The sequence below is a fragment of the Nannospalax galili genome, unplaced genomic scaffold (genome assembly GCF_000622305.1).
Source record: "Nannospalax galili isolate Female #2095 unplaced genomic scaffold, S.galili_v1.0 scaffold180, whole genome shotgun sequence".
Taxonomy (NCBI): domain Eukaryota; kingdom Metazoa; phylum Chordata; class Mammalia; order Rodentia; family Spalacidae; genus Nannospalax; species Nannospalax galili.
In genome coordinates, this window is record NW_008348199.1 from 4,723,661 (window position 1) to 4,747,229 (window position 23,569).

At 52.7% G+C, this 23,569-nt stretch overlaps 2 protein-coding genes across 3 annotated transcripts in view; one reads left to right on the plus strand and one right to left on the minus strand.

Annotated features, from left to right (window-relative positions):
• Nucleotides 1-12,945, plus strand: Chadl (chondroadherin like). Of its 2 annotated transcripts, none has more exons than XM_008844813.3 (6): nt 1-94; nt 1,469-1,652; nt 2,306-4,000; nt 4,462-4,628; nt 5,450-5,621; nt 12,836-12,945. In XM_008844813.3, the coding sequence occupies exons 1-6, from the start codon at nt 87-89 to the stop codon at nt 12,860-12,862; spliced, it is 2,253 nt and encodes a 750-aa protein (XP_008843035.1). In that variant the 5' UTR covers nt 1-86; the 3' UTR covers nt 12,863-12,945. The 2 variants fall into 2 exon arrangements, with proteins under 2 accessions (XP_008843035.1, XP_008843036.1); XM_008844814.2 differs by lacking the exon at nt 1-94 and adding an exon at nt 101-239.
• L3mbtl2 (L3MBTL histone methyl-lysine binding protein 2) overlaps nt 11,775-23,569 on the minus strand; it is a 19,567-nt gene continuing 7,772 nt past the window's right edge. The window contains exons 6-17 of the mRNA XM_008844811.2: nt 22,043-22,160; nt 21,551-21,685; nt 21,191-21,279; nt 17,453-17,684; nt 16,958-17,034; nt 16,475-16,579; nt 15,480-15,627; nt 14,880-14,962; nt 14,338-14,572; nt 13,805-13,870; nt 12,913-13,026; nt 11,775-12,267 (exon numbers count right to left, since the gene is read on the minus strand). Of these exons, the coding sequence (XP_008843033.1) occupies nt 12,155-12,267; nt 12,913-13,026; nt 13,805-13,870; nt 14,338-14,572; nt 14,880-14,962; nt 15,480-15,627; nt 16,475-16,579; nt 16,958-17,034; nt 17,453-17,684; nt 21,191-21,279; nt 21,551-21,685; nt 22,043-22,160 (1,515 nt within the window). The 3' untranslated portion in view covers nt 11,775-12,154. The remainder of the gene's footprint in view (nt 12,268-12,912; nt 13,027-13,804; nt 13,871-14,337; nt 14,573-14,879; nt 14,963-15,479; nt 15,628-16,474; nt 16,580-16,957; nt 17,035-17,452; nt 17,685-21,190; nt 21,280-21,550; nt 21,686-22,042; nt 22,161-23,569) is intronic.

Genomic DNA, 23,569 nt, shown 5'->3' on the forward strand with positions numbered 1-23,569 from the left:
GGCTCCTACCCACATCCAGGCAGGGACCGTTGCTAGTCTTTTCCCTTGTGCTGTGCCTCCAGACAGGGCTGTCAGTTCAAGTCGGCATGGAGGGGTGAGTTTTGGGGCCCTGAGGGTGCAAGGGAACTATAGATAAGCTGGGTGGATGCAGTCAAAGCCTTGCTCTGGGCCTCAGAGAGGCTGGCTACAGAAGCCTTGGAACCTTCCTGAGCCTGAGCCACTCCAGAGCTCTCCCAGAGGTAGGTCCTAAAGAAGAAACAGGAATGTCGCTGCCCTGGTGCACTCCTGTGGGTTAGTCCTTTGGGGCCTTGTGAAGAGGGATCACTGGCAGTTCTCTGTGCCCTGGACCTTCATCCTTTCAGGGATGTGCCTGATGGGCCCCCTTCCTACCACAGATGCTAGAGAAGGCCACCAGCTCCAAGACAGGAGCGTACTCTGGAACTTGGAAACAAAGGCAGTGATACTACTGGGAGCAGTAGTAGGGGAAGGCCTTGTGGTGGGGGGATCGGCCAGGCACTAGGGAAGACAGCTTGGAGGTCCTGTGTCACCCAAGCTGACAGGAGGAAGATGAGGTGATGTGGGCAGCAAGGAGGGAGCTCTGGGCCTGTGTGATGAGGCCACAGCCATTCCAGGCCTTTGCACAGAGAGTGAGCAGATTCTGCTGGAGACATCCAGAGTCAGGACTTTGCTAAAGGCCATATCTAGATACTAGAAAGTTTCCAATGAGTGTCAGGATCCCATCTGTATTCTGGAAAATTCCCTTTGGCTGCTGGATGGAGTGGAAGGGAATCCAGGGGGAACCACTGTGGCACCAACCATCCCCTAATAAGAGATGGGCAGTAGGTACAGTTGTGGAGGGATCCAGTGGAGGGAGGGACAAGTGGGTAGATAGATGGATAGGGTGGATGGATGGTGGGTGGGTCAATGAAGGAGTGCACAGGTAAGATACATGTCCAAAGCATTGTCTGAAACCCATGCCCTCAGTTCCCCTATCCCAGTCCAGGTAAGCCAGGTGGTACCAAGGTGACAAAGACAGGAAATAAACCCAGAGGACAGCAGAGGCCTGTATTGCCTACTTCCCATGACAGTGTCTTTTCAGGGACCTTAGGCCCCCACAACATCTAGTCCCCCCAGGCTCCCCTAAGCCCTGGGCTGGGCCTGGGGCCATCCCTCCTCCTGCCAAACTCTTCTCAAACCCAGAGCCATTCCCACATTCAGTTGGTCCTCACAGAGCCACTGGGCCGAGACAGGACTTCTCAGGTGGTTTTCTGCATCTTGGTTTCCTCCGTGATAATAGAAGCAGCCCAAATGGCTTGAGGGAAGAGGTTCAAGACACTGCGCTCTTCTGGGCCCAAAGGATGAAGGCTTGGAGTTTAGAGGCGGGAGCTGTGCTGTAGCTGGGGCTCAGTTGAGAGGCAGTGCTGCGGTTCCTGCACAGCCAGCCAGCCCTCCCTCCTCCCTCTCCCAGGCCCCAGGGCTCCACACACATCCTCTTCATGCTACTGCTGCTGCTGCTGCTGTTGTTGGCAATGGGTCCAGCCTGGCATGCAGCTGCCCAGCGTTGCCCACAGACCTGCATCTGTGACAACTCCAGACGGCATGTTGCCTGCCTGTACCAGAACCTCACTGAGGTGCCTGACAACATCCCTGAGGTCAGAAGGGTGGGAATATTGGCATGGGTTGGCAGTGGGGCAAGAGGGCCTGGGTGGCAGTACCTTGAGCTTGGCACCAATGGTTCTGCCACTGTCCTATTGGCAAGTTACTGCTCCTTGAGCCTCGGTATTCACATCTCCAAAATGGGAAGAAAATAACAGTTGGGTGTGGTGGCACAGGGCTTTAATCCCAGCACCTGGGAGGCAGAGGCAGGTAGATCTCCATGAGATTGAGGCCAGTCTGGTCTACATATAGTGAGTTCCAGACCAACTGGGGCTACATAGTGAGATCCTATCTCAAGAACAAAAACCAAACAAAACCAACAGGAATACAGTCTATTTAAAATCTCTCCACTGATTGAGATGAACTAGGTGACCTATAAGATAAATACTGAGCTCATTACAGACCCTGGAGTGGGGACCCGGAAATGTGGCAGGATGGGATGCTTTCCCTGCTCCAAGCAGTTAAGGGAGACAGAAAGCCAATCACAGTGAATGCAAAGACCTCAGTGAGGGATGCTCAGTGACTGGAGAGGCTTCCTGGACCAGCAGGGTGAGAGGCCCCAGATGTGAGGGTACAAAGGCTGTTACAGGTAAGGGAGGAGAGACCTGAGTCCCTCTTCAGCTCAGCCTCTTTCCTCTCCCACCTCCAGCTGACCCAGAGGCTGGATCTCCAGGGCAATATGCTGAAGATGATTCCTCCGGCCGCCTTCCAGGACCTGCCTCACCTCACCCATCTGGACCTGCGGGACTGTCAAGTAGAGCTGGTGGCCGAGGGCGCCTTCCGCGGCCTGGGCCGCCTGCTCCTCCTCAACCTGGCCTCCAACCGCCTGAGCACGCTGCCCCAGGAGGCGCTGGACGGTCTGGGCTCGCTCCGGCGGTTGGAGCTGGAAGGGAACCTACTGGAGGAGCTGCGGCCCGGGACCTTCGGGGCTCTGGGCGCGCTGGCCACCCTGAACTTGGCTCACAACGCCTTGGTCTACCTGCCCGCCATGGCCTTCCAAGGGCTGCTGCGCACCCGCTGGCTGCAGCTGTCGCACAACGCACTCAGCGTGCTGGCACCCGAGGCCCTGGCCGGCCTGCCCGCCCTGCGCCGCCTCAGCCTGCAGCACAACGAGCTGCAGGCCCTGCCGGGGGCTGCCGTGTCCCAGGCCCGGGGCTTAGTGCGTCTGGAGCTGGGCCACAACCCGCTCACCTACACCGGCGAGGAGGACGGGCTGGCGCTGCCTGGCTTGCGCGAGCTGGCGCTGGACCACGCGGCCTTGCAGGCTCTGGGGCCCCGGGCCTTCGCGCACTGCCCCCGCCTGCATAGCCTGGACCTCCGCGGGAACCAGTTAGCCAGCCTGCCCCCGCTGCAGGGCCCGGGTCAGCTGCGCCGCCTGCGGTTGCACGGCAACCCGCTGTGGTGCTCCTGCCACGCTCGGCCGCTGCTTGAGTGGCTGGTGCGCGCGCGGGTGCACTCGGACGGCGCGTGCAGGGGGCCGCGGCGGCTGCGGGGCGAGGCGCTGGATGCCCTGCGGCCCTCTGACTTGCGCTGCCCCGGAGACGCGGCGGCGGAGGACGAGGAGGAGCGCGCGCCTGCCGTATTGCGGACCCCTCCGCGCCCCCCGGCGGAGCAGGAGGCGGCGGCTACGCCCTGCCCTTCCACCTGTGCCTGCGTCTCCGCCACCCGGCACAGCAGCTGCGAGGGCCGCGGCCTGCAGGCGGTGCCCCGCGGCTTCCCCAACGACACCCAGTTGCTGGACCTGCGGCGGAATCACTTCGCGTCGGTGCCCCGCGCCGCCTTCCCTGGCCTGGGTCAGCTGGTGTCGCTGCACCTGCAGCACTGCAGCATCGCTGAGCTGGAGCCGGGCGCCCTGGCTGGCCTGCCGCGCCTGCTCTATCTCTACCTCTCCGACAACCAGCTGTCAGGCCTCAGCGCGGCGGCCCTAGAAGGAGCCCCCAACCTTGGCTACCTGTACCTGGAGCACAACCGCTTCCTGCGGGTCCCGGGGGCTGCGCTGCGCGCCCTGCCCAGCCTCTTCTCTCTCCACCTTCAGGACAATGCGGTGGAGCGCCTGGCGCCTGGGGACCTGGAGGGAGCGCGGGCTTTGCGCTGGCTCTACCTGAGTGGCAACCGCATCGCCCAGGTGTCCCCCGGAGCGCTGGGGCCAGCTCGGGAACTGGAAAAGCTGTACCTTGATCGGAACCAGCTGCGACAGGTGCCGACTGGCGCCTTGGAGGGGCTGCCCGGCCTCCTGGAGCTGCAACTCTCAGGGAACCCGCTCAGGGCTCTGCAAGATGGGGCCTTCCAGCCTATGGGCCGGTCGCTGCAGCACCTCTTCCTGAATAGCAGTGGCCTGGAGCAGGTGGGCGTTAGGTGCGGTGCAGAGAGGAAGCACAAGGCCTCGGAAGGAATGCATTCCCTCAGCAAGTGGTGCAGGCTGGGCATGGGAACCCTGAAATAAACCAGACATTTTCGCCGCGGCCCTTAGTGAGTTCAGGTGTGGGCCTCGGGCCAGTTGGAATCCAGGGTTCTGCAACTAGAGGACTGTTCATGGGCATGAGGAATCTGGGTCTGAGCTGAGCTGCCACTGAGAGCCCCTAAGAGGCTTTGCTGTTAGAAGGGTGGGATTCAGGCATAACTGAAAGAATCTGGACACTGGATGACTTGGATGTGAGCTCAGCCTGGGTTTTAACCACAACACTGCCCTTCCTGCCTGGGCCACCTTGGGCTTTCCAGCTCTCTGCCAGGATAGAGCTCCTCCCTCTGAGACCGGGGCATACCACTTGGCAGGAGCTCACAGCAGGGCCTGATGCTTCCTTGCAGATTTCCCCCAGGGCCTTCTTAGGCCTGGGGCCGGCGCTCCAGAGCCTGCACCTGCAGAAGAACCAACTTCCATCTCTGCCTGCCTTGGCCAGTCTCAGCCGGCTGGAGCTCATCGACCTCAGCGGTAATCCCTTCCACTGTGACTGCCAGCTGCTCCCCCTGCACAGGTAGTCACCCCTCCCAGGACCTCCAGCCAGAGGTGTACTAGCTGCTGGCAGTCAAGTCCACATATTTCCCTGGAGGTACCTTGGCTCTGCACCACTGAGCAGCTTAGCTGGGCTGAGCAGGTCCTTCATAGGCAAACATGAATGAGCCCTTACCAGGTCATTACTATTCCTGGATACCCAGGGTAGACTAAGCTTTGATTCCTTTGAATCCATAAAGTGGGGACCTAATAAATACACAATGTAGCACAGGTGATAGAGTGAGACCATGTTTCAACAATAATAGATTAATGCTGGATGAGGTGGTGCACACCTTTAATCCTAGCACCTGGGAAGCAGAAGCAGGTGGATCTCTGTGAGTTCTAGGCCAACCTGGTCTACAAGTGGACTTCAAGAAGACCCTGGCTCAAAAAGACAAAAAAAAACAAAACAAAACTGGAAGTCAAGCAAAGCAGATTTTTCCAAGTAAGCTACATAACCTCTCTCTGCCCATTGTGAAAAGGATAAGATCAGTCCAATCCACTTCATTGTGCCTGCTGGAAAATTATATTAGTTAACAGATATAAACTGATGTGATGGTCTGGTGCTTGGTAAGCCCTCTCTGTTACTATTTTTATCCTCTTTTATCTAGAAGGGATCTGAGACTTAAAGTGATTTGGAGATCACCTACTAGTGAGCCACCAAAGGAGGATTCTCAGTAGAGCCTGCTCCTCTGTTTACTGCCTCAATGTTCTTGACCCTACCCCCCTCTTCTCACATTCCTCTGGAAAACTCTCATCTACTTGTCTCCACAGTGGGCTCGCCAAGCTCTCTTTCCTCCTCAGGTGGCTCACTGGGCTGAACCTGCGGGTGGGGGCCACCTGTGCCACCCCTCCCAGTGCCCGTGGCCAGAAGGTGAAAGCTGCTGCTGCTATCTTTGAAGCCTGCCCAGGCTGGACTGTCAGAAAGGCCAAGCAGACACCAGCCTCCAGGAGAAGACAGCGAGGAGCAGACAAGGTTGGCATTTGTGTGGGAGGGCTGGGTCCCAAAGCCACTGAGATGAGGGAGCCGTGACCTTTCTTGGTCTGGGTTTGTGATTCGAGAGCTGGGAAATGACCCATGATCCTGTTGCATGGCTCCATAATGCCACTTTCTTTACTTGCTAAGAAAGTGACTATGTGCATTTCCATCCCATGGGATAGTGGCTTTTCCTCTCTTAGAAGCCACAGCACACCCATCCCAGTGCATCCTAAAAATTAGTCCTGTTTGTGCTGGACCCTGTTGACCTCACCCTTTCCCTCACAGGCCTAGCTCTCCCAGGGGAAGAGAAAGGAAGCGACTTGACATGACATTCACTGTCTAGACCCAGATAGAGCTGTCATTCATGGCAAAATCTTGTGACTATCAGAGAAGGGTGGCAGCATATGGACTGCTGTGGGGTGAGCCCCCTGTATGTGAGGGAAAGCCAAGTGTGGAGTCCTAGTGAGAAGAGACCAAGGCCTTAGAGATGTGAGAACAGAGAGAGCAGGTACTGGGAAGGTAGGACAAGGCTCTGCTTCCCTCTAATTTGAGGCAATTAGTGTTTATTTTAGTTCCCTGGGGGTTGCCATGAGAAAGTAACAGAAACTGCCTAGAAAAATAAAACTTCTGGAGGTTTGAAGTTGGAAATCAAGGTGTTGGCAGAGTCACAAGTCCTCTGGAACTTGGAGTGGAGGGAAGCCCATCTTACTGCTTCTGGATACTGGTGGCCTGTGGCATTCTCTGTGGTCCCAGTGTGCCTCTCTCTTAGTGTGCTATGCAGTGTCTCCTCAGACCATCTTCCCTCAGTGCGCAAGGTTCCACTTTAAGGATAGCAGTCCAACCTAAACCTAATGACATCATTTTAATTTTATTACCTCTATGAAGACCTTATTTCCAAAAGGTGAGATTCTGGGTTATGGGGAACTCAAGACCCCATATATATCTTCTGGGAAAACAATTTAACCCATAACTGTTCCTAAGTTGGGAAAAAGTAATTTCTATAAAGACCCCAAGTTGAGGGGGTTGGAGAAATGGCTTAGTGGTTAAGAACACTGGTTGTTCTTGCAGAAGACCCGGGTTTGAATCCTAGCACCCACATGGCAGCTAACAACTGTCCTTAACTCCAGTTCCAGGGGATCCGATGGCCTCTTCTGTCCTCTGCAGGCATTGCACGACAGGGGTGCACTCACCTACATGTAGGCATAACACTCATACACATAAAATAAAAATAACAAAAAAAAATAAAATACTTTCAAAGACCCCAAGTTGAGGCTGGGGAGATGGCTCAGTGGGTAAAAGCATTTGCCACACAAGCATAAGGACCCGAGTTTAAATTCCTGGAACCCACATAAAAACCAGACATACAACATGAGCATCTGTAATCCCAACATTTGTAAAGGGAGGTGGGAAGCCAAGACAGAATCCTGGGGAAGCTGGCCAGCTAGCTTAGTGCTCAAAGCAAGCAACAAAAAAAGAGGCCCTGGTAGTGGAGCAATGGCTTAGGGGTTAAGAGCACTGGTTGCTCTTGCAGAGGGCCTGAGTTTTTAATTTTTGTTTTGTTTTTGAAATTTCCAGCACCTACACAGCAGCTAACAACTGGAACTCCAGTTCCAGGGGATTCCTACACCCTCTTCTGGCCTCTGAGGGCATTGCATGCACAGGGTGCACATATATACATGTAAGAACACTCATGCATATAAAATAAAAATTTTGGTGGGGCGTGGTGGTGCACGCCTTTAATCCCAGCACTTGGGAGGCAGAGGCAGGCGGATCTTTGTGAGTTCGAGGCCAGTCTGGGCTACATAGTGAGTTCCAGGCCAGCTGGGGCTACAGGGAGATCCTGTCTCAAAAAGGCAAAAAAAAAAAAAAATTTTTTTTAAAAGACACTTTGAGGGGCTGGAGAGATGGCTCAGAGGTTAAGAACACTGTTCTTGCAGAGGGGATCCAACAGCCTCTTTAGTCCTCCACGGACATTGCACGACCCGGGTGCTCTTACCTACATGCAGGCAATACACTCATACACATAAAATAAGAATAATAAATAAAAAAAAGACACTTTGAACAAGGTGGAAGGCAAAGACTGGGTCCTGAGGTTGTCCTCTGACTTCTACACGATTTGTGGCATGTGCTCACCCACATTCACACACACACACACACACACACACACACACACACACACAAAGACCTCAAGCTGCAGGTTAGCAAGTTCTGCCTTAGAAGCCAGACCTGAAGCTAGCTCTAGGGACAGTGGCCAAAGCACACAGTGAATGAACACTCACTGATGTCACCCTTCTTCCAGGTCCACACTAGTCAACAGTCCCAGTGTTCCCCCATGTCAATGGTCACATTAAAGTAGCCTACAACTTCAGTGCTGCACTAGGTGGAAAGTTTCCATGTTAGGAATTGGTCAACAAGATCTGAGTATGGTGGCACACATTTGTAATCCTAACACTTGGGAGGTGGAGGCAGGAGAGTTTGAGGTCAGCTTGGGCTACATGAGACCTTGTCTCCAAAAACATCAAAAAGGATCAAATAGCCTGAGAGGTCCCCACACTCTTCCCCAAGTCACCATTCCCCGCCCTCCCCCGCCTTTTTTTTTTTCAAAAAATTTGTGTATATGTGTGTGGTTGCACATGCCATGGTGTGAATGTGGAGGTCTGAGTCAGTTCTCGCCACCTTCCATGTGGATTCCAGAAATCAAACTCAGGTCCTCAGGCTTGGTGGCAAGCACCTCTACCCACTGGACCATCTGGCCAGCCCACACCACCATATGTTTTCTAGGTATGTAAGTGCTGACTGCAGGTTGACTCTTCAGAGTTTGCACTCCTGTGTCCAGGTCATCATCCACATGCCCCAAAGCTGATGTAGGGAGAAGCTCCAGGGCTGTTACTAGCACAGTGCCTCACAGAAGGCAGAAGGCTGGACCACACCTGCTATACCCTTGCACTTTTCAGGGAGGCCCATCAAGCTTGGTGTCTGTTACATGGAAAATGCCCAGTACTGGTGAAGGGTGTCCAGTACCGGTGATGACAGGGCAGAGCAACCTGAAATCAGCCCCATTGCTGTCATTTCCCCTGCTTACCACCCCTTCCTTTTTCCTCTGTAAAATGAAGCCAGTATGTGCCTCACAAGAGTACTCAAAAAAATAAGCTATCTAAAACATGGAGGCCTGGCATAGGAGGCTCTCCTTCCCTCAGAGGGTCTAGGTTGGATCTCCAAAAATCCTGAGTGGTGCAGGGCAGCCTCCGGAAGTGCTGAGACTTGGTCTAATCCATAGCAACAGTCATGGCAAAGCTTCAGATGGAGGAAGTGGGGAGTGTGGATGGCTTAGAATAATTCCAGCCAGCAAATCAAGTGCTGAGATTTCAAGATCTTTAGTTCCTACCCAAGTCCAAGTTCACTCTGAGCCTTGGTTAAAAAAAAAAATACAAGAGGTCAAATTTCCATCTGTCAAAAATTACTGGCCTCAGCCAGGTGTGGTGGTGCACACTTGTAGTCCCAGCACTTGGGAGGCAGAGGCAGGCCTGTGAGTTCCAGGACAGCTGGGGCTACAGGGAGACCTTGCTTCAAAAAGATAAAAAAAAACACAAAAAAAACTGGCCTCATTCATGTCTATAATCCCATCACTCCAAAAACCAAGGCAGGATTATGAGTTCAAGGTCAACCTGGGCTACATAGTGAGAACTTGTCTCAAAAACCCCCCCCCAAAACCCCCATAAATTTGATCCATAGGCTCCAGCAACACAGGTTATATGCACTTTCTCCACTAACACTAACGTCCCACCCTTGTGCCAAGCTGGAACTAGGGACAGGTAAGCCCCAGGCTCTCCTTGGAAAACTGAGGGGGCATCAAAGAACATACATTGTTATAGAGACAGGCATTTGAGGTGATGCCAGGGGCATTCTTTATTGCTCTGCCCTTTGTGGGTAACTGGGTCACACATGCTGAAACAGCATGTCAGAATACAGTGTGCAGCTGACAAGTAGAACTCTAGCAAGTGCTGTCTCAGACAGGATGAGGAATCTGGGAGGCTAGGCTAGGGCTGGAATGACAGCAAACATGTGCTCCAGCTCTGCTGTCCTTTGTTATGGGGTCCAGTGTTAAGGCACCTATAGGCACGGCTTCTTCATTCAGGAGGAAAAAGTGAAATGGCATATAAGCCTTCTGTCAGAAGGATCCTTAACTGCTATGGAAGCTGAGATAAAGTCTCTTTAGCTGGGCTGGGCACAGGGAGCAAAGCTGATGTGTACAGGCCATCTTCCTCCCAGTGTCCTGTTCTGGGGACTAAGGCCGACTCACCATCACATCTTTTTTTTCCCCTTAAGATTTTAAAATTATAGCCAGGTGTGGTGGCACACACCTTTAATCCCAGCACTCCGGAGGCAGGGGTGGGCTGATCTCAGCCTGGTCTATATAGTGAATTCCAGGCCAGCTGGGGCTACAGGGGAACCCTTTCTAAAAAAAAAAAAAAAAAAAAAAAAAAAAAAAAAAGATTCAAAAATTGTGTATTTGTGTGTGCCTGCACACATGAAGGCCAGAGACATCTGATCCCCTTGCAGCTTAAAGTGATAGGTGGCAGGTGAACTTGTCCTCTGCAAGAGCAGTATGTGCTAACTGCTGAGCCACCTCTCCAGGCCCACACCACCTCTTCTCAGAGCATGGGATGGGGAACCACAGCTCTCTGAACTAAAACCTGCCTCACTGCTGTGGTCTTAACTTCCAAATCTGTTTACCCTTTGAGGAAATCAGGCTGTGCCAGAGGCTACCTTCTGGCCCTTGGTTCTGCACAGGGTGGGGGCTGCCTGGCGTCTTTAGCAGAGGAGAAAAACCAAGTTCTCTCTGACCAGCTCAGAGATACCTACACCCAGTCTGTGATGACTGGTCACTCACATCCAATCTCAGGGATGAACCCCACCTGGTTCCTGAGCAAAGCTAGTTAGCACATCTCAGCACAGCTGCAGTCGTTAAGACCAGGGACCCACTGGCCATACTGCCTCTCCAGAACAAGGTAGAATGGAAAGAGCCAACTGCAGCTTCTTCCTCCTGGGTGCTAGGATGTTGGAGAGACAGATGACTAGTTTCAGGAGTATCTAACAGGGAAAAACAAAAGCTGAAACGAGTAAATATCAGGTGAACTTCTAGAGTCTAGTTTTAGAGTAGGGAGAATCAAAATAAGGTGTGATGGCACACACCTTTAATCCCAGCATGTGGGAGACAGAGGCAGGCATATCTCTTGAGTTCAAAGCCAGCCTGGTCTATATATTAATTTCCAGGCCAGCCAGGACAGGGCTACATCATAGTGAGACCTTGTCTTTAAATAGAGGGGCTGGAGAAATGGCTCAGCAGTTAAGAGCACTGGCTGCTCTCTCAGAGGATTCAAGTTTGAATCCCAGCACCCACATGGCGACTAACCGTCTATAACTCCAGTTCTAGGGGATCTGATGCCCTCTTCTGTCCTCAGAGGGCACTACACAACACAGGTACACTTCCATACACAAAGGCAGTACACTCATAAAATGAAAAAAAAAAAGCCAGGTTTGGGGGGGAGCACACCTTTAATCCCTGCACTAGGGAAGCAGAAGTAGGTGGATCTCTGTGAGATCAAGGCCAGCCTGGTCTATATAGCTAGTCACAGGCCAGCTGGGGCTACTGAGAGATCCCATCTCAACCTCCCACCCCAACAATGGAAATCTAAAGGAAGCTAGCCAACTGTGCATCTATTAGACCCATTCTTCCCACTGGGGGAAAGCTGAGGACTCCTCGCTAGGGCCTTCTCAGCAAGGCTGGCCACACCCTGGGTCAAGGTCATACCTGCCCTAGGCAGGGGAATGAAACATTAGAACCAATCCATGCTAGGCTCCAGAGCAGGTTGGACTCAGGTAGGGGCCCCCATGGTGCATGGGCCAAGCTACTTTTGGACCCTGTACCCACCCTGGCAGCAAGTAGCCTTGTCTCCCCCCAATATAAGTCCTCTTGGGGGCATAGGCCCCTGTAAGTCTCCCCCACTGTTCCAGCAAGGCCACCTTGTAAGTCACCCACCTGCCACAGTGGGGTCCCTAGGGCACTAGGAGGTGCAATGTGCCCACACAGGAGGCATGAGCCCTTCTGCTTGGTCTCACCACCCAGTGTCAGCCAGGGGACCGTCCTGCTCACAGCTGCTCCAGAATTTTATTCCCAACACCTGCTTAGGCAGACACACAAAACAGACTCAGTTTTCCAGTGCAACAGGAACAGCACCTACCCATGCCAAGGGTGGTGGTTGTGGAAAGACAGGGCAAGTGCACTAGCTTCGGAACTCAGGTTGCAGTTTGGGCCTCAGGCAATCCCAGTCACAGACCTGGGTAGGTCCTAGACCAGGCTGCTCCTCCACTGCAAAGTCCTATCAGGAGGATTTATGTGAAAGCACTGTCTTCAAACTGTGGTGGTGGTGGTGTTGGGGCATAGTGTAGCAGTAAAGAAGCCAGGCTCCTCCTCTGCTCCATGATCAGGTCTGGCTGCAGTTAGGGCCAGGCCAGTGCCCAGGGAAGGCTCAGTTCTCCCTCTCCTGCTTGATGTTCTCGATGGGGACCGGCAGCTGTGGCCCTGGTGACTTGTCAGGTGAGGTGAGGTCCTGATGCTCTTCCTTGACACACACAGCAATAACTAGGGGGAGGCACGGAGGAGAGAATGAGTGTGGGGAGGCACAATGAAGACAGCTGAGTCGCTTTCCTTCAGAAGGAGCCTTCAGGGGTGGCAGGGCGCCCAGATGACTACCTTTGCTCACTCTCCGAGAGGCTTCAACAGAGAAGGCCCAAGACCCCAGGTATTTGTGGCCAAGCCTGATGACCTGGGCTTGATCCCTAGACCCACATGGTAGAAAGGGGACTGATTCTTGGAAGTTGTCTGACCTCCACACATGTGCTATGGCACAAGCTCCCTCACCCCAAGCCCAATATAAAATGTGTGAGAGAAGGCTGCAGGCATACTGCAGCCAGGAAGGCTGTAACAGAGGCCTAGCACTGCCAGTCCACCACCTGCCCTACCGAGCACATGTGATAGGACAGAAGTGCAGAAGAGAGGGCGAGAGAGAGCCAGGAGACCTGGCTGCAGAGGGACTCCGCTTGGTTCAGAGTTGGGTGGGGGTGCTTAGCGGGTTTTCCAGACCCAGTGGTTCAAGAACTTGGTCCCTGGAACCTTCCCTTCAGACTTGACTCTACTCTTCTGTGCCCAGGTGGAGAGAGAGAAAGGTGGCGTCTGAGAATGGAGCAGGCTGGCCCTGCCTCAGCCCAGCCCAGCCCAGCAGCTTACTCTCATCAGAAACCAGCTCCGATGAGACACCCAAAGCCTGCAGGTCATCCTCCAGCAAGGGCTTCTTGGACCCCTGTCTGAGGGGCCGGGTCTTGGCTGGTGGGATTCTTTTCCCTGTGAATAAAAACAGAGTCAAACAGTGTTAGCGCTGGATCTACTCGAAACCTGCCAGGCTAGGTCCCATGCATACATGGCCAGGCAGTATGCCGGGGACAGTGAACCTGGACTCCAATTCTGAAAGCCCCTTGTCAGCAGGTGCCTGAGGCTGGAGCAGTTATGACTCAGCGTTCTTTTCCAATGTTTGGTTTAACCTGTAATGCTCCTAGTCTCTACTGTTTGAAGCAGCAAAGCCTCCATCCAGATTCTTCCTCCCACAATCTTACAAGCTGTTATTCTTGCCAGGGACATGGTCCCTGCTGTGGCTCTGTCCCATGTCAGAACACCCTCTTCCCTGCATGGTGGCCCTGTTGCAAAGACCTCCTGACCTTCTTGGGCCTTCAGCTGAGGATGGAGTCATTACCTGTCTTCTTGCAGCCCCCTGAGCTGAGCCCTCCCTGGGCTCCAGATCTGCTGAGGGTAGAGTCTATCACCCTAGCAACAACAGCCTGTGCTATGTTCCAGGAGGGTGTGAGGGAAGAGCTGAATTAGAAGCCAGTGTCCGTTTCTCTCTGTGCCTTTCTCAGAAGGCAGCCACAGGTGGCTCAGTCATCCAGCCACAGGGATGGGATTCCCTGTCTCTCTCAATTCTCAGCCCAGACTCAATTCCTTTCTTGTGTTCTAGATCCCCTAAGACAGAGGGTCCCCATGAAGCCAAAGTTCCAGGGAGAAGCAAGGAGGGGCCTATGAGGCAGGCACAGCCCAGGAGCTGGAGCTGCTTTGGGGTTTCACTCACTCTTCTTCCCGAACTGTTTCTTTTTCTTCTTTGTGGACTCTTTGGCCTTCAGAGGTGTGGTTGGTTCTAATGTTTGAAAGGTAAGAACAAAAGAGATGAGAACAGAGTTCTAGAAGGGCACAGGGTACCCTTGGCCCTCACATATAGGGCACCCCAAGGAGGGAAGCCAGAGTTGGACACTGAGAACAGGATTGGGTGGGGGAGAGGCAGGAGAACAGCTGTCCCGTCCTCCCCCCTTGTCACCAACCAGGGCTGCTCAAGGGGACTGGGTGGTTTACCTGGGTGCATAAGGGCCCAGGCATAGGACAGAGTGGGCAAGATGAAGGAAGGCGCTCTGCAGGCCAGAGGGAGAGGGAGACAGAGAGGTCAGGAGCGGGGTGAGAGGCAGGGTGCACTCTGCTTAGAGCAGCCTGGAGACTTCTCAATCTCACACCAGAGGACTGAGCTGGGCATGGGGAGGAGCAGTTGGCAGGAAGGAAAAAGGCAGGCGAGAAATCAAGAGTTCCTCAGAGCTGCGAGGGCCCCGACCCGACCTGCGGCCACAGGTGGCTGTAGCTGGTAGCCGGTGAGTTCGCACCAGCCGACGGGGTAGATGTCTGGGGATTCGCAGTCCACCCACTGGTCGTACTCGCTGTCCCAGCCATCAAAATGGATGCTGAGGAGCCGGTGCACCACCCGCTTCACTGTGGCCACACAGATGAGCCGGGGCTCCATCAGGTCCACGGCCTCCAGCTTCATGCCCACCTTGAAGCCATGGTTGGGGCAATCCTGGTTGAGGCAAGAAGGCAGTTGCCCAGCTGGCCAGTTCCAGGACCCAGCAGGTTCACCCAGGTTCGGGGAGGGGCAAAACTAGGAGTGAGAAAGGGGCTGGCACCAGAGGGGTCATTGCTTCCTTTGGATAGCAGCCCTCCTGAGCTTTTTCCCAAGTCTCCTCTGAGAGGGGACTACACCACAGGCTAGGAGGGGCTGACCCCAGCAGCAGAGCCTCGAGAAGGCTGGAATATGACCACTGCTGTCAGGACAGAACCAGCCCCAAGGAGCAAAGATCCTTAGCTCCAAGCTGGAGGACTCTCACCATGTTAAAGAGCCTCGATGGGGCTACTTTCGACTTGGTCTTCTCCAAATAGGTCTCCCAGTCAAAAGGCCGTGTCTCGTACCCTGGAGGAGAAAATTTACATGTGGAGGGAGAAAGGAAACAGCAGAAGTAGGTCAGGGGGCAGCCCTGCAGCTACATCAGATCAGATCCAGCCTGGAGTCCCCATAGCTACCTACCTACCCACCCCTGTCCTGCTTCAGGACCACAGCCTTGCCGCGCAGGTTGTTTACTGCCCTAAGACACAGGCAGCAGCTTTGCTCCCCAACAGTAGGGCTGGGTCAACCCAGGGTACAAAAGCTAGTGGTGTCTGTGCTGACCCTCATGTCTCCCACACCGAGGCTCCGCACCTCAGGGGTCTGGGATTGTGCGCACCTCAGGGGTCTGGGATTGTGCTGACCCTCATCTCTCCCGCACCGAGGCTCCGCACCTCAGGGGTCTGGGATTGTGCTGACCCTCATCTCTCCCACACTGAGGCTCCACACCTCAGTGGTTTGGGATTGTGCTGACCCTCATCTCTCTCACACCGAGGCTCTGCACCTCAGGGGTCTGGGCTTCTGGTCTCACCCTACAAGGTCTTACCTTTTGGGGGTGTGAGCTCAATGTCATTCTTTTGGCAGAAGGTGGCTGGGAAGATGGCGTGGGAGGAGGCATGGTAACAGAACCAATCTGCGCCATCTGTGGAGGGGCCGCCATCCACACAGATCATCAGGTAACCATCCAAGAGAACCTAGGGGAGGGGCCGGTGAGATGGCTCAGCAGGTAAGAGCACTTGCCATCAGGCATAATCTGAATTCAATCCCCAGGACCCACATGGTGGAAGGAGAGAAACAAGTTCAGCAAACTCTCCTCTGACTTCCAGGTGCGCACGTGCACACACACACACACATGCGCGTGTGTGTACATGTCTAGGGGAAGGTATAGATAGGGAAACACACCACTGTATCATCAACTATAGCTTATAGCTCCTCCAGAGTAAGGTGGCTATGATGGGAATATAAGGCAGATAGATTCAATTGGTTGGTTGAGTTCCACATTCCTCAAGAACACCACAAGGTGCTCTACAGAGCACCAGAACTTGGGAGTGTACACCTGGGAGATAATGTATCCTCTCCACTGGATGGCCATCACCATGCCAACTAGGACTACATCTGTCTTGTTGCCATTGGGCGCTCAGTGGGGGGCATGTGGCCGGGCATGGAGCAGTATCCTCCAGCAAGGCCTTGGCGTGGTTTGCTCCTCAGGCCGCACCTATGGCAGATGTTAGGAGCAAGGAGCGGGTTGAGGCTTTGGACATGCAAAGGAGACATGGCATGAGGTGTGGCAGGAGGCCTCAGTGAGGGGACAGTATGGAACCTGCATTTGACACGGGACCAGGCTTAGGTGTTCAGTCTCAAGCCCTGAAATGCAGGCAGGGTCTAAGCAAGGCACAGGAATAGTCTCCCTCCCCCACAGAAGCCAGGTACAACAGGAATTGCCAGTGTCAGGTACCAAGAGCCCAACAGGAGAGCAAAGCTCTGCACCATGTGTCACCTCAGAAAGCCATGCTGGAGGTGGGAAGGTTGGCTCAGGCTTACCTTGCATATGGTTGCCACACAGATATTGCCCAGATTCAAGGGATCAATGGCCTCTAGCTTCATTCCCTCCTCGAACCAGCCACCTTCTGTGTAGACAGCTCGTACCTTAAAGGAATGAGGCAGGGAATTCTGGGCAGGCTCACGAGAAAGAGGGGCAAATAGGCCTCAAATGCTGTAGGCCTGGGAAGGAAGTGGAGGGACAGGGACAGTTCCACTGAGTGTGGTGGTGCAGGCCTATAATCTCAACACTCGGGCTGGGCTGTGGAAGAGGACAACCCAAGAAGCAAGCTTGGGCTGCACAGTGAGATCCTGCCTCAAATCTAGTCCCTCCAGAAAGGCACCACACATTTTGAGAAACGCAGAACACATCTTTTAAAAAAAAAGGGGGGGGGGGTCAAGGAACAGTCCTGAAGAGAAGCCAGGTTCCTCCAGCCCACCATGGGTTATGGCCAAGAGAAAAGAAGCCCACAGGCTGGGCCTCACCTTCTTGAACAGGTAAGGAACAGCGTCACAGTAGATTTTCCGGACGGTGGGATTATGACCTGAGTCACTTCGCTTCTCTTGAGATGGCAGGGGAGGGAAGGAGAGAAGGGAGTGCAGTTAGGTTAGGGCCTTTGCCACACTTTCCTCAGAAGTGTGGGGCAAGGCTGCCTTTCCTCTTGGCTGTGCCCCAGCTTCCCATCCTAGATGAGAAAGCAGACAGGGCTAGCCCAGGAGATTCTGGGAGCTGTGTATGAGGACCATTCAGGCCCTGGGGGCATTGAGCCAGGAGCACTGGAGGTAAATCTTGACTATGCTGTTTACATGTTGAGCTGAGTGACCTCAGTTAAGTCACTTGGCCTGTGAACTCAGTACTGTCATTTGCAGAGTGGTGATGGTATGCTCTACCCTGCTGCACTGCTATGAGGTACGGGGAAGGTGCTTTCACTACCCCCTGGGGAAGCAATTTGGAGTCAGACCAGTCAGGGGCTTGCTAACCTGGCATCTTGATGCCATGGCCGACACGTCGTGACCAACCCACTGGGTGGATGAGGGGACTCCACATGTGGCACCAGAAGTCGTCATCACTGTCACCATCCTCATAGAGGAGCCGAAGGCGACCCCCAATTACCGTGTCCACCACGGCCATGCGGGTCCGTGACACTTGGGACTTGTCCACAACCTCCAGGCGCATGCCCTGCCGGAAGGGGTACTTCATGCTTTCCACCATCTGCAACGACAACAGGACACAGGCCTGCTTTGGCTGGCAGGCTCTGGCCTTGCTGCTCCATATGTCAGCAGGGAACAAGGAAGCTAGACTCTCCAGACACAAAGTTAGGAGGCAGAGGGTGAGCACAGAGGGCAGGCACACAGCTTTCACAGGGTTTGCCACGTCTCACCAGAGCCAGTTAGTCACAGGATGAGAATCTTGGAATCCAATTCAGACCAGGGAAACTCAGGCAACCAAGAAAGGTCGGGTGACGTTGTCCACCACCATAGACTTAGTTCCAGGGCTGGTCCTGGGCCCTGCTTTCCAGCCTGGGCTTTCCATAGGCTCTGCACTCTGGGCACCTCACACTCCCTCTATTTCCTGGCCCTTTGTGAATGGCATATGCAAGATTTGAGTCCAGCAGGTGTTGGTGGTACATGCCTATAATCCTAGCACATAGGAGACTGAGGGTTACCTGTGCTCATAGCAAGTCCAAGGCCAACCTAGGCTATGTGCAGAGACTTTTGTTCAAAAAAAAAGGAAACAAAGCCCCTCAACAGCAATCCATGCCTTCTGAGCCAGGGACAGGGACTAAGATGTTCATGAACGCCTGCCCTGGTGGTGGGGCTTGAGTGAGGGTGTAGCAGGGAAGAGTGGGAAACAGAGTATAGGGCTCTTCCAGCTTCAGGGTACACCTGGCTCAGGGAGCGGAGCCTCAGCCCTGGCCTGGTGATGATGCCAAGGGCTACTTCTAACGCCAGGAGAGGGAGATCTCAGAGGTTACAAAGCAGCCAACAGGCAGAGCTATCCTAACCAGACAGACTTGCAGCTCCAAAGCCCAAAGGTTGGAATACATCCTGCCACCAACTACAGGTAGAGAGTGACACAGTGCAGGAGGCCTGCAGTCTTGGCCACTTATTCCACCTGGCCTTTTGGGACACATTCCTTTCTAGGTCCTTATATGTTTAGGATAACAGAGGAGAGCTGAAGCTAGGGTGGACTGATGGATTTCTACATTCTCAGTGCACAGCACAGGACTAGACACAGTTAGTGCAGTTTCTCATATGAATGAGTGAATACATACGTGCATACACACCTCACTGGGGCGAAGTGTACCAGCTGTGATGGTAGGTACATGCCTGTAATCTCAGGACTCCAGAGGTAGAGGCAGAAGGATTAGAAGTTCAAGGCTAGGCATGCAAAATGACTCAGGAGGTAAAGGCTCTTGCTGTCAAATTTGATGACCTGAGGTCATCCCCAGGACCCACGTGACAGATGGACGAATGAGAGAACTGATCCCCACAAGCTGTCCTCAGATCTCCATCCATGCCACATGCACTGTGGTACAAGCTCTCCTTCCCCCAAATAAATGTAATACAAAAAGAAAAGTTCAAGCTGGGCATGGTGGTGCATGCCTTCAGCCCCAGCACTAGGGAGGCAGAGGCAGGTGGATCTCTGTGAGTTTGAGGCCAGCCTGGTCTACATAGCAAGTTCCACATCAACTGCGGCTACAGGAGACCCTCTCTCAAAAAGACCAAAACCAATCAACCAAATAAAATCCTCAAAACAAAAAAAACCCCAAACTCGAACATGGAGTTGAAGAGATGTTTCAGTGTAAGAGCACTGGCTGCTGAATTCGGGTTCTGACACCCTCTTCTGGCCTCTACAGGCACTGCATGACACAGGTGCACTTACATACAGCAGGCAATACACTAATACACATAAAACAAAAAAAAAACAAAACAACCACAAACACGCTATACACTTCCTATACTATGGGCAGCAAACACTGGTGCTTTCTGCACAAACCCATTCAGTCTTCCCTACCCTCATTTCAGAGCTTCTTCGATACCCACCCCATCTGCTCTCACAGCACTTTCTCTTTCTTTCCTGGTCATCTTGTCAACCAGGAGCAGGAACAGTATCTTTCTGCCTGTTTGTCCTGAGTGCAAAGCAGGATGAGGCAGGGAGCAGTCCGTGCAGGCTTGTGGACTTGTCCACATGAATGCTGTTCTTATAAATTTAAACAAAACAGAGGCCACCCTGCTACCCCTAGTGGTCGACACCACAAACTATCATCTATTTGCCTCATCCTAAGACAAGGACTGGCTGACTAAGAAAGTGACCAGTTGCCTCCAATCACTTACTGTTAATTTCACAAGGCACCACAGGGAAAACAGGAGACCAAGCTTCGCTTTGTTGAAGAATATGGAAAACAGCAAAAGATAACAGAGACATATAGCAAAGGAGAGGAAGCCAGCACGTTCTGACAAGGGAAGAGCCTCCACTTTCAAACAAGCCAGGGGATTCTTATTTGCGGTGCACTGACCACTCCTTAGGAAGGGTCTCTCCTCCACTTGCTTTTTAAAAGCCCACGATGCACAGCTGTTCCATCTGGTGTTCAGCAGCTTGGCCTGTGATGGCCCCCAGTTTCCACCCTATCTTTATTTTCCAAAGTTGGCTTCTATACTGTCCACGCCCTGACCATTAAGGCGTAATTCAAAAGCTACTTTTTCTAGGAAGCCTGTTTGATGCCTGCTCTTAGAGACCACATGGCCAGGTCAACTGAGGGTCCTGGGTCTTGGCAGCAATTGGCCTATACTTCCTGCACCCTGCTGTGAAGCCTATGTGGTGGGGGAAGGGGAGACTCATGGGGATACCAGCATAAGCACCGGACCCAGGAGACCGATTCTAGGGGAGGGCCCACAATGAGAGGCCTGCAGAGGTGGGAGAGTCTTTCTGTAGACCCTCTGATAATTTTGATTGGTTAGTATGTACACACATGCCTTAAGTTAAAGAACTAAGTAGCTTTCTAAGTTAAAGTTAAATGCCAGTAGGTAATTATGAGTCACAGCCCTGGTTCAGAATGGAGGCTGTCTCATCATTGCATCATTACTGGTGTGCAAGATTTTCTTTTCTGCCAGGTCAGAGATTCTAGGATGGCAGTCTATTCTTTGTAAGCCCATGGTGTCCTCCTTTTTTCTTTTCTTTTTTTTTTGAGACAGGGTTTCACTATAGCACTGACTGGCCTGAATCTTGCTATGTAGACCAGGCTGGCTTTGAACTTGAGAGAGATCTGCCTGCTTCTGCCTCCCAAGTGCTGGGATTAAAGGCATGCAACACCATGCCCAGCCCACAGCACCCTCTTTTATAAGCACAGAATAGTTCTGAGTGAACATTCCTGAAACTGCTAGAACCAAGGGCAAGAATCTGGAGAACAAAAACATGATCCACGTGGCAGACTAGGGTCTAGCAGGGAGGCAGGTGGCCACCACCCTGAGGCAATATCAGACTGTTCAGAAGAAATGCTGGAGTTGCTGAAGATCAAACAAGGGGTCTTAGAAAAGTACTGCAAGTCAGGGCTGAAAGCATCACTTAGTGCCTAGTACGTAGGAAGTCCTGGGTTCCATCCCTAGAACCACAAAAACAAAAACAAACCCCTGCAACAAATCACAAGAAGGACAGAAAAATGGGAAAGGGAGGGAAGGGTGGCGCTGAGCTAGGAGTGTCCAAGAGCTCTTGCAGACCTTGATGTGGAAATCTGCAGGAAGTGTCCTGGAGCCCACCAACCTCTTCATGAGGTAGCTCTTCCAGTCGGTAAACTTGGCATGGATGGCTGTGGAGACACCAGAAGAAGCCGGTTATACAGACTCACAACACCTTCAACCAACCCAGAGGTTGAAGGAGTGGACTGAAGAATTTATTTCTGCCACTTTAGGCCAGTGATGACTTCATCTTACAAAGCCAGGCTCTATAACTGAGAACTGCCCAGAGGCTTCTAGAACAGGAGAGAAGGGAGCAAGCGGGTAAGTGGGTTCTAAGACAGAAGGCTCCCCTTCTACCAAGGGCCGGACAGGAACTAGGACAGGAAGAAGTTCTCAACTCACTCCGTGGAGGCACCAGGATCTTGCTGTTGATGGCACACCAGCCAATCGGGTGGACATCCACAGTTCCCAGGTTGCACCAGAAGTCATGACTGGCATCATTTTCAAAGCCTTCATAGCGGAGCAGCACCCGATACCCTGAAAGGAATGACAAGGAGCCCCATGAGGAGGGTGGGATGGGAAAGTCTGTTCTCAGCCTTCCCTCTTCTCTAGCCTCTTCCATCCTATTTCCTGTTCCAGGAAGTCCTTCAAGTGGGTGAGCTTCCTAATGTACATACAAAACAAATCTATGCTGCTTATTTAGAAAACATTCTGACATGGTGATAAGATTTTCTACACCTTCATCATCTCTGGAATAAACCACAGTTTGCAAAATTTCCCAGTTCTGTGAAGGAAAGAAAGTCCATTGGTTGAAGTTTTGATTTATGAAATCGATTTCCCCCTATGACTCTGTAGACACATTCTAAACTCTGCCCTGGACAGAGAAACACCTACCAGCTGCCTGGATGACAGAGGCGATCCAGTACACCCGGCTGGGAAGCACAGCATCACTGTTGAGGACTTCTACCTTCATCCCCTTCATGACATCTTCCCATTGGTCATAGAGGGGTACCTGTGTGGTGCCGAGAGCATTTAAGAGGGTGAGGAGGAGTGGCCTCAGGCCTGCCTTCATGTCCTCTGCACCTCAACTTCTCATATCATATGCAGGAAACTAGGGGTAGAGAGGTAAACAAAGCATGAACTGCCCAGAAACAGGCTGGAAGGTGGCAGTGGGCAGAGGACCAAGGACACAGATATGAGCTTTCATCGTTACAGGGCATCACCTAACCATTTCATCTTGGGATATCTAGGTGAGCCTGAATTCCTGTGATTGCATCAGTTGTGCAGAGCACCCTAGCACAGATATCACCAGCTTTAATATCATCCAACCTGGGTGGTATTATGACCCCCTTGTCTACAGAGCTGGTGGTATCCCTGGCATATCCTCTGTGCTGTCCTCCCTTTGCCTTGCTGACTTCCCTCTCAATACCTAATCCTTGCTTTGGTGCCAATGGGAACTTGATATTCCATTAGGAAGATTTGCCTTCTTTCATCCTCATCCCTGGCCTAAGCTGTATAGTAGCACATCTACTTCCCTAGGCAGAGATGGCGCACACAGATACAGGAAAACATCGTGTGGCCTAGGCACACAGGGCAGGTTCTAAACAGAACACAGTGACACTGGTGTGAAATAAGAGCTAATTTCCCTATTAAAAAAATGCTGGAACTTAGCCAGGCATGTTGGTGCACACCTTTAATCCCAGAGTACAGGGGCAGAGGCAGGTGGATCTCCATGAGTTCGAGGCCAGCCTGGTCTATAGAGAAAGTTATCCTAGGGCTACAGGCTATAAGGAGACTGTGTATCAAAACAAACAAACAAAACCAAAAAACAACAGAAAAGACACAGTTGTAGGTAGGTGTGACTCCTGGCCTGCAGGACAGCACAGGTTACAGTTCCTGAGTATGAAGTTCTTGACCTCAAGCCCATCCAAACAGGGCCCCAACCCTTCCTTTCTCAACAACAGCTGGCGGGGAGTCTCCTGTTGATGTGTGTTGTTCAGTATAGAAAGGCCCTTAGACAAGGGCTGAGTGTGTGGCTCGGTGCTATGGAGTGCATGCAGTTCCTAGCACCAGAAAAAAAGAGTCTTTAGGATCAACTACCACAGGCTATGATCCCAGCACTTGGAAGGTGGAGGCAGAAGTTCCAGGCCATTCTCAGTTATACAGCAAGTTAAAGGCTAACTTGGGATACGTGAAATTCGGTCTTGAAACAAAGCAAAAAACAAACCACACAAAAAGCTGGGTGTGGAGCTGGAGATATGGCTCAGCAGTTAAGAACACTGGTTGCTCTTGCAGAAGACCTGGTTTGAATCCCAGCACCCACATGGCAGCTGACAACTGTCTGTAACTCCAGTCCCAGGGGATCCAACAGCCTCTCTGACCTCCATGGGCATTGCACAACACAGGTGCACTTACCTACGT

Excerpts from the sequence above, each read along its gene's own strand:
- Chadl (XM_008844813.3), top strand. Across the intron at positions 4,001-4,461 it reads ATAGCAGTGGCCTGGAGCAG|ATTTCCCCCAGGGCCTTCTT; the intron begins GTGGGCGTTAGG and ends GCTTCCTTGCAG. Across the intron at positions 5,622-12,835 it reads GACAGCGAGGAGCAGACAAG|GTGGAGAGAGAGAAAGGTGG; the intron begins GTTGGCATTTGT and ends TTCTGTGCCCAG.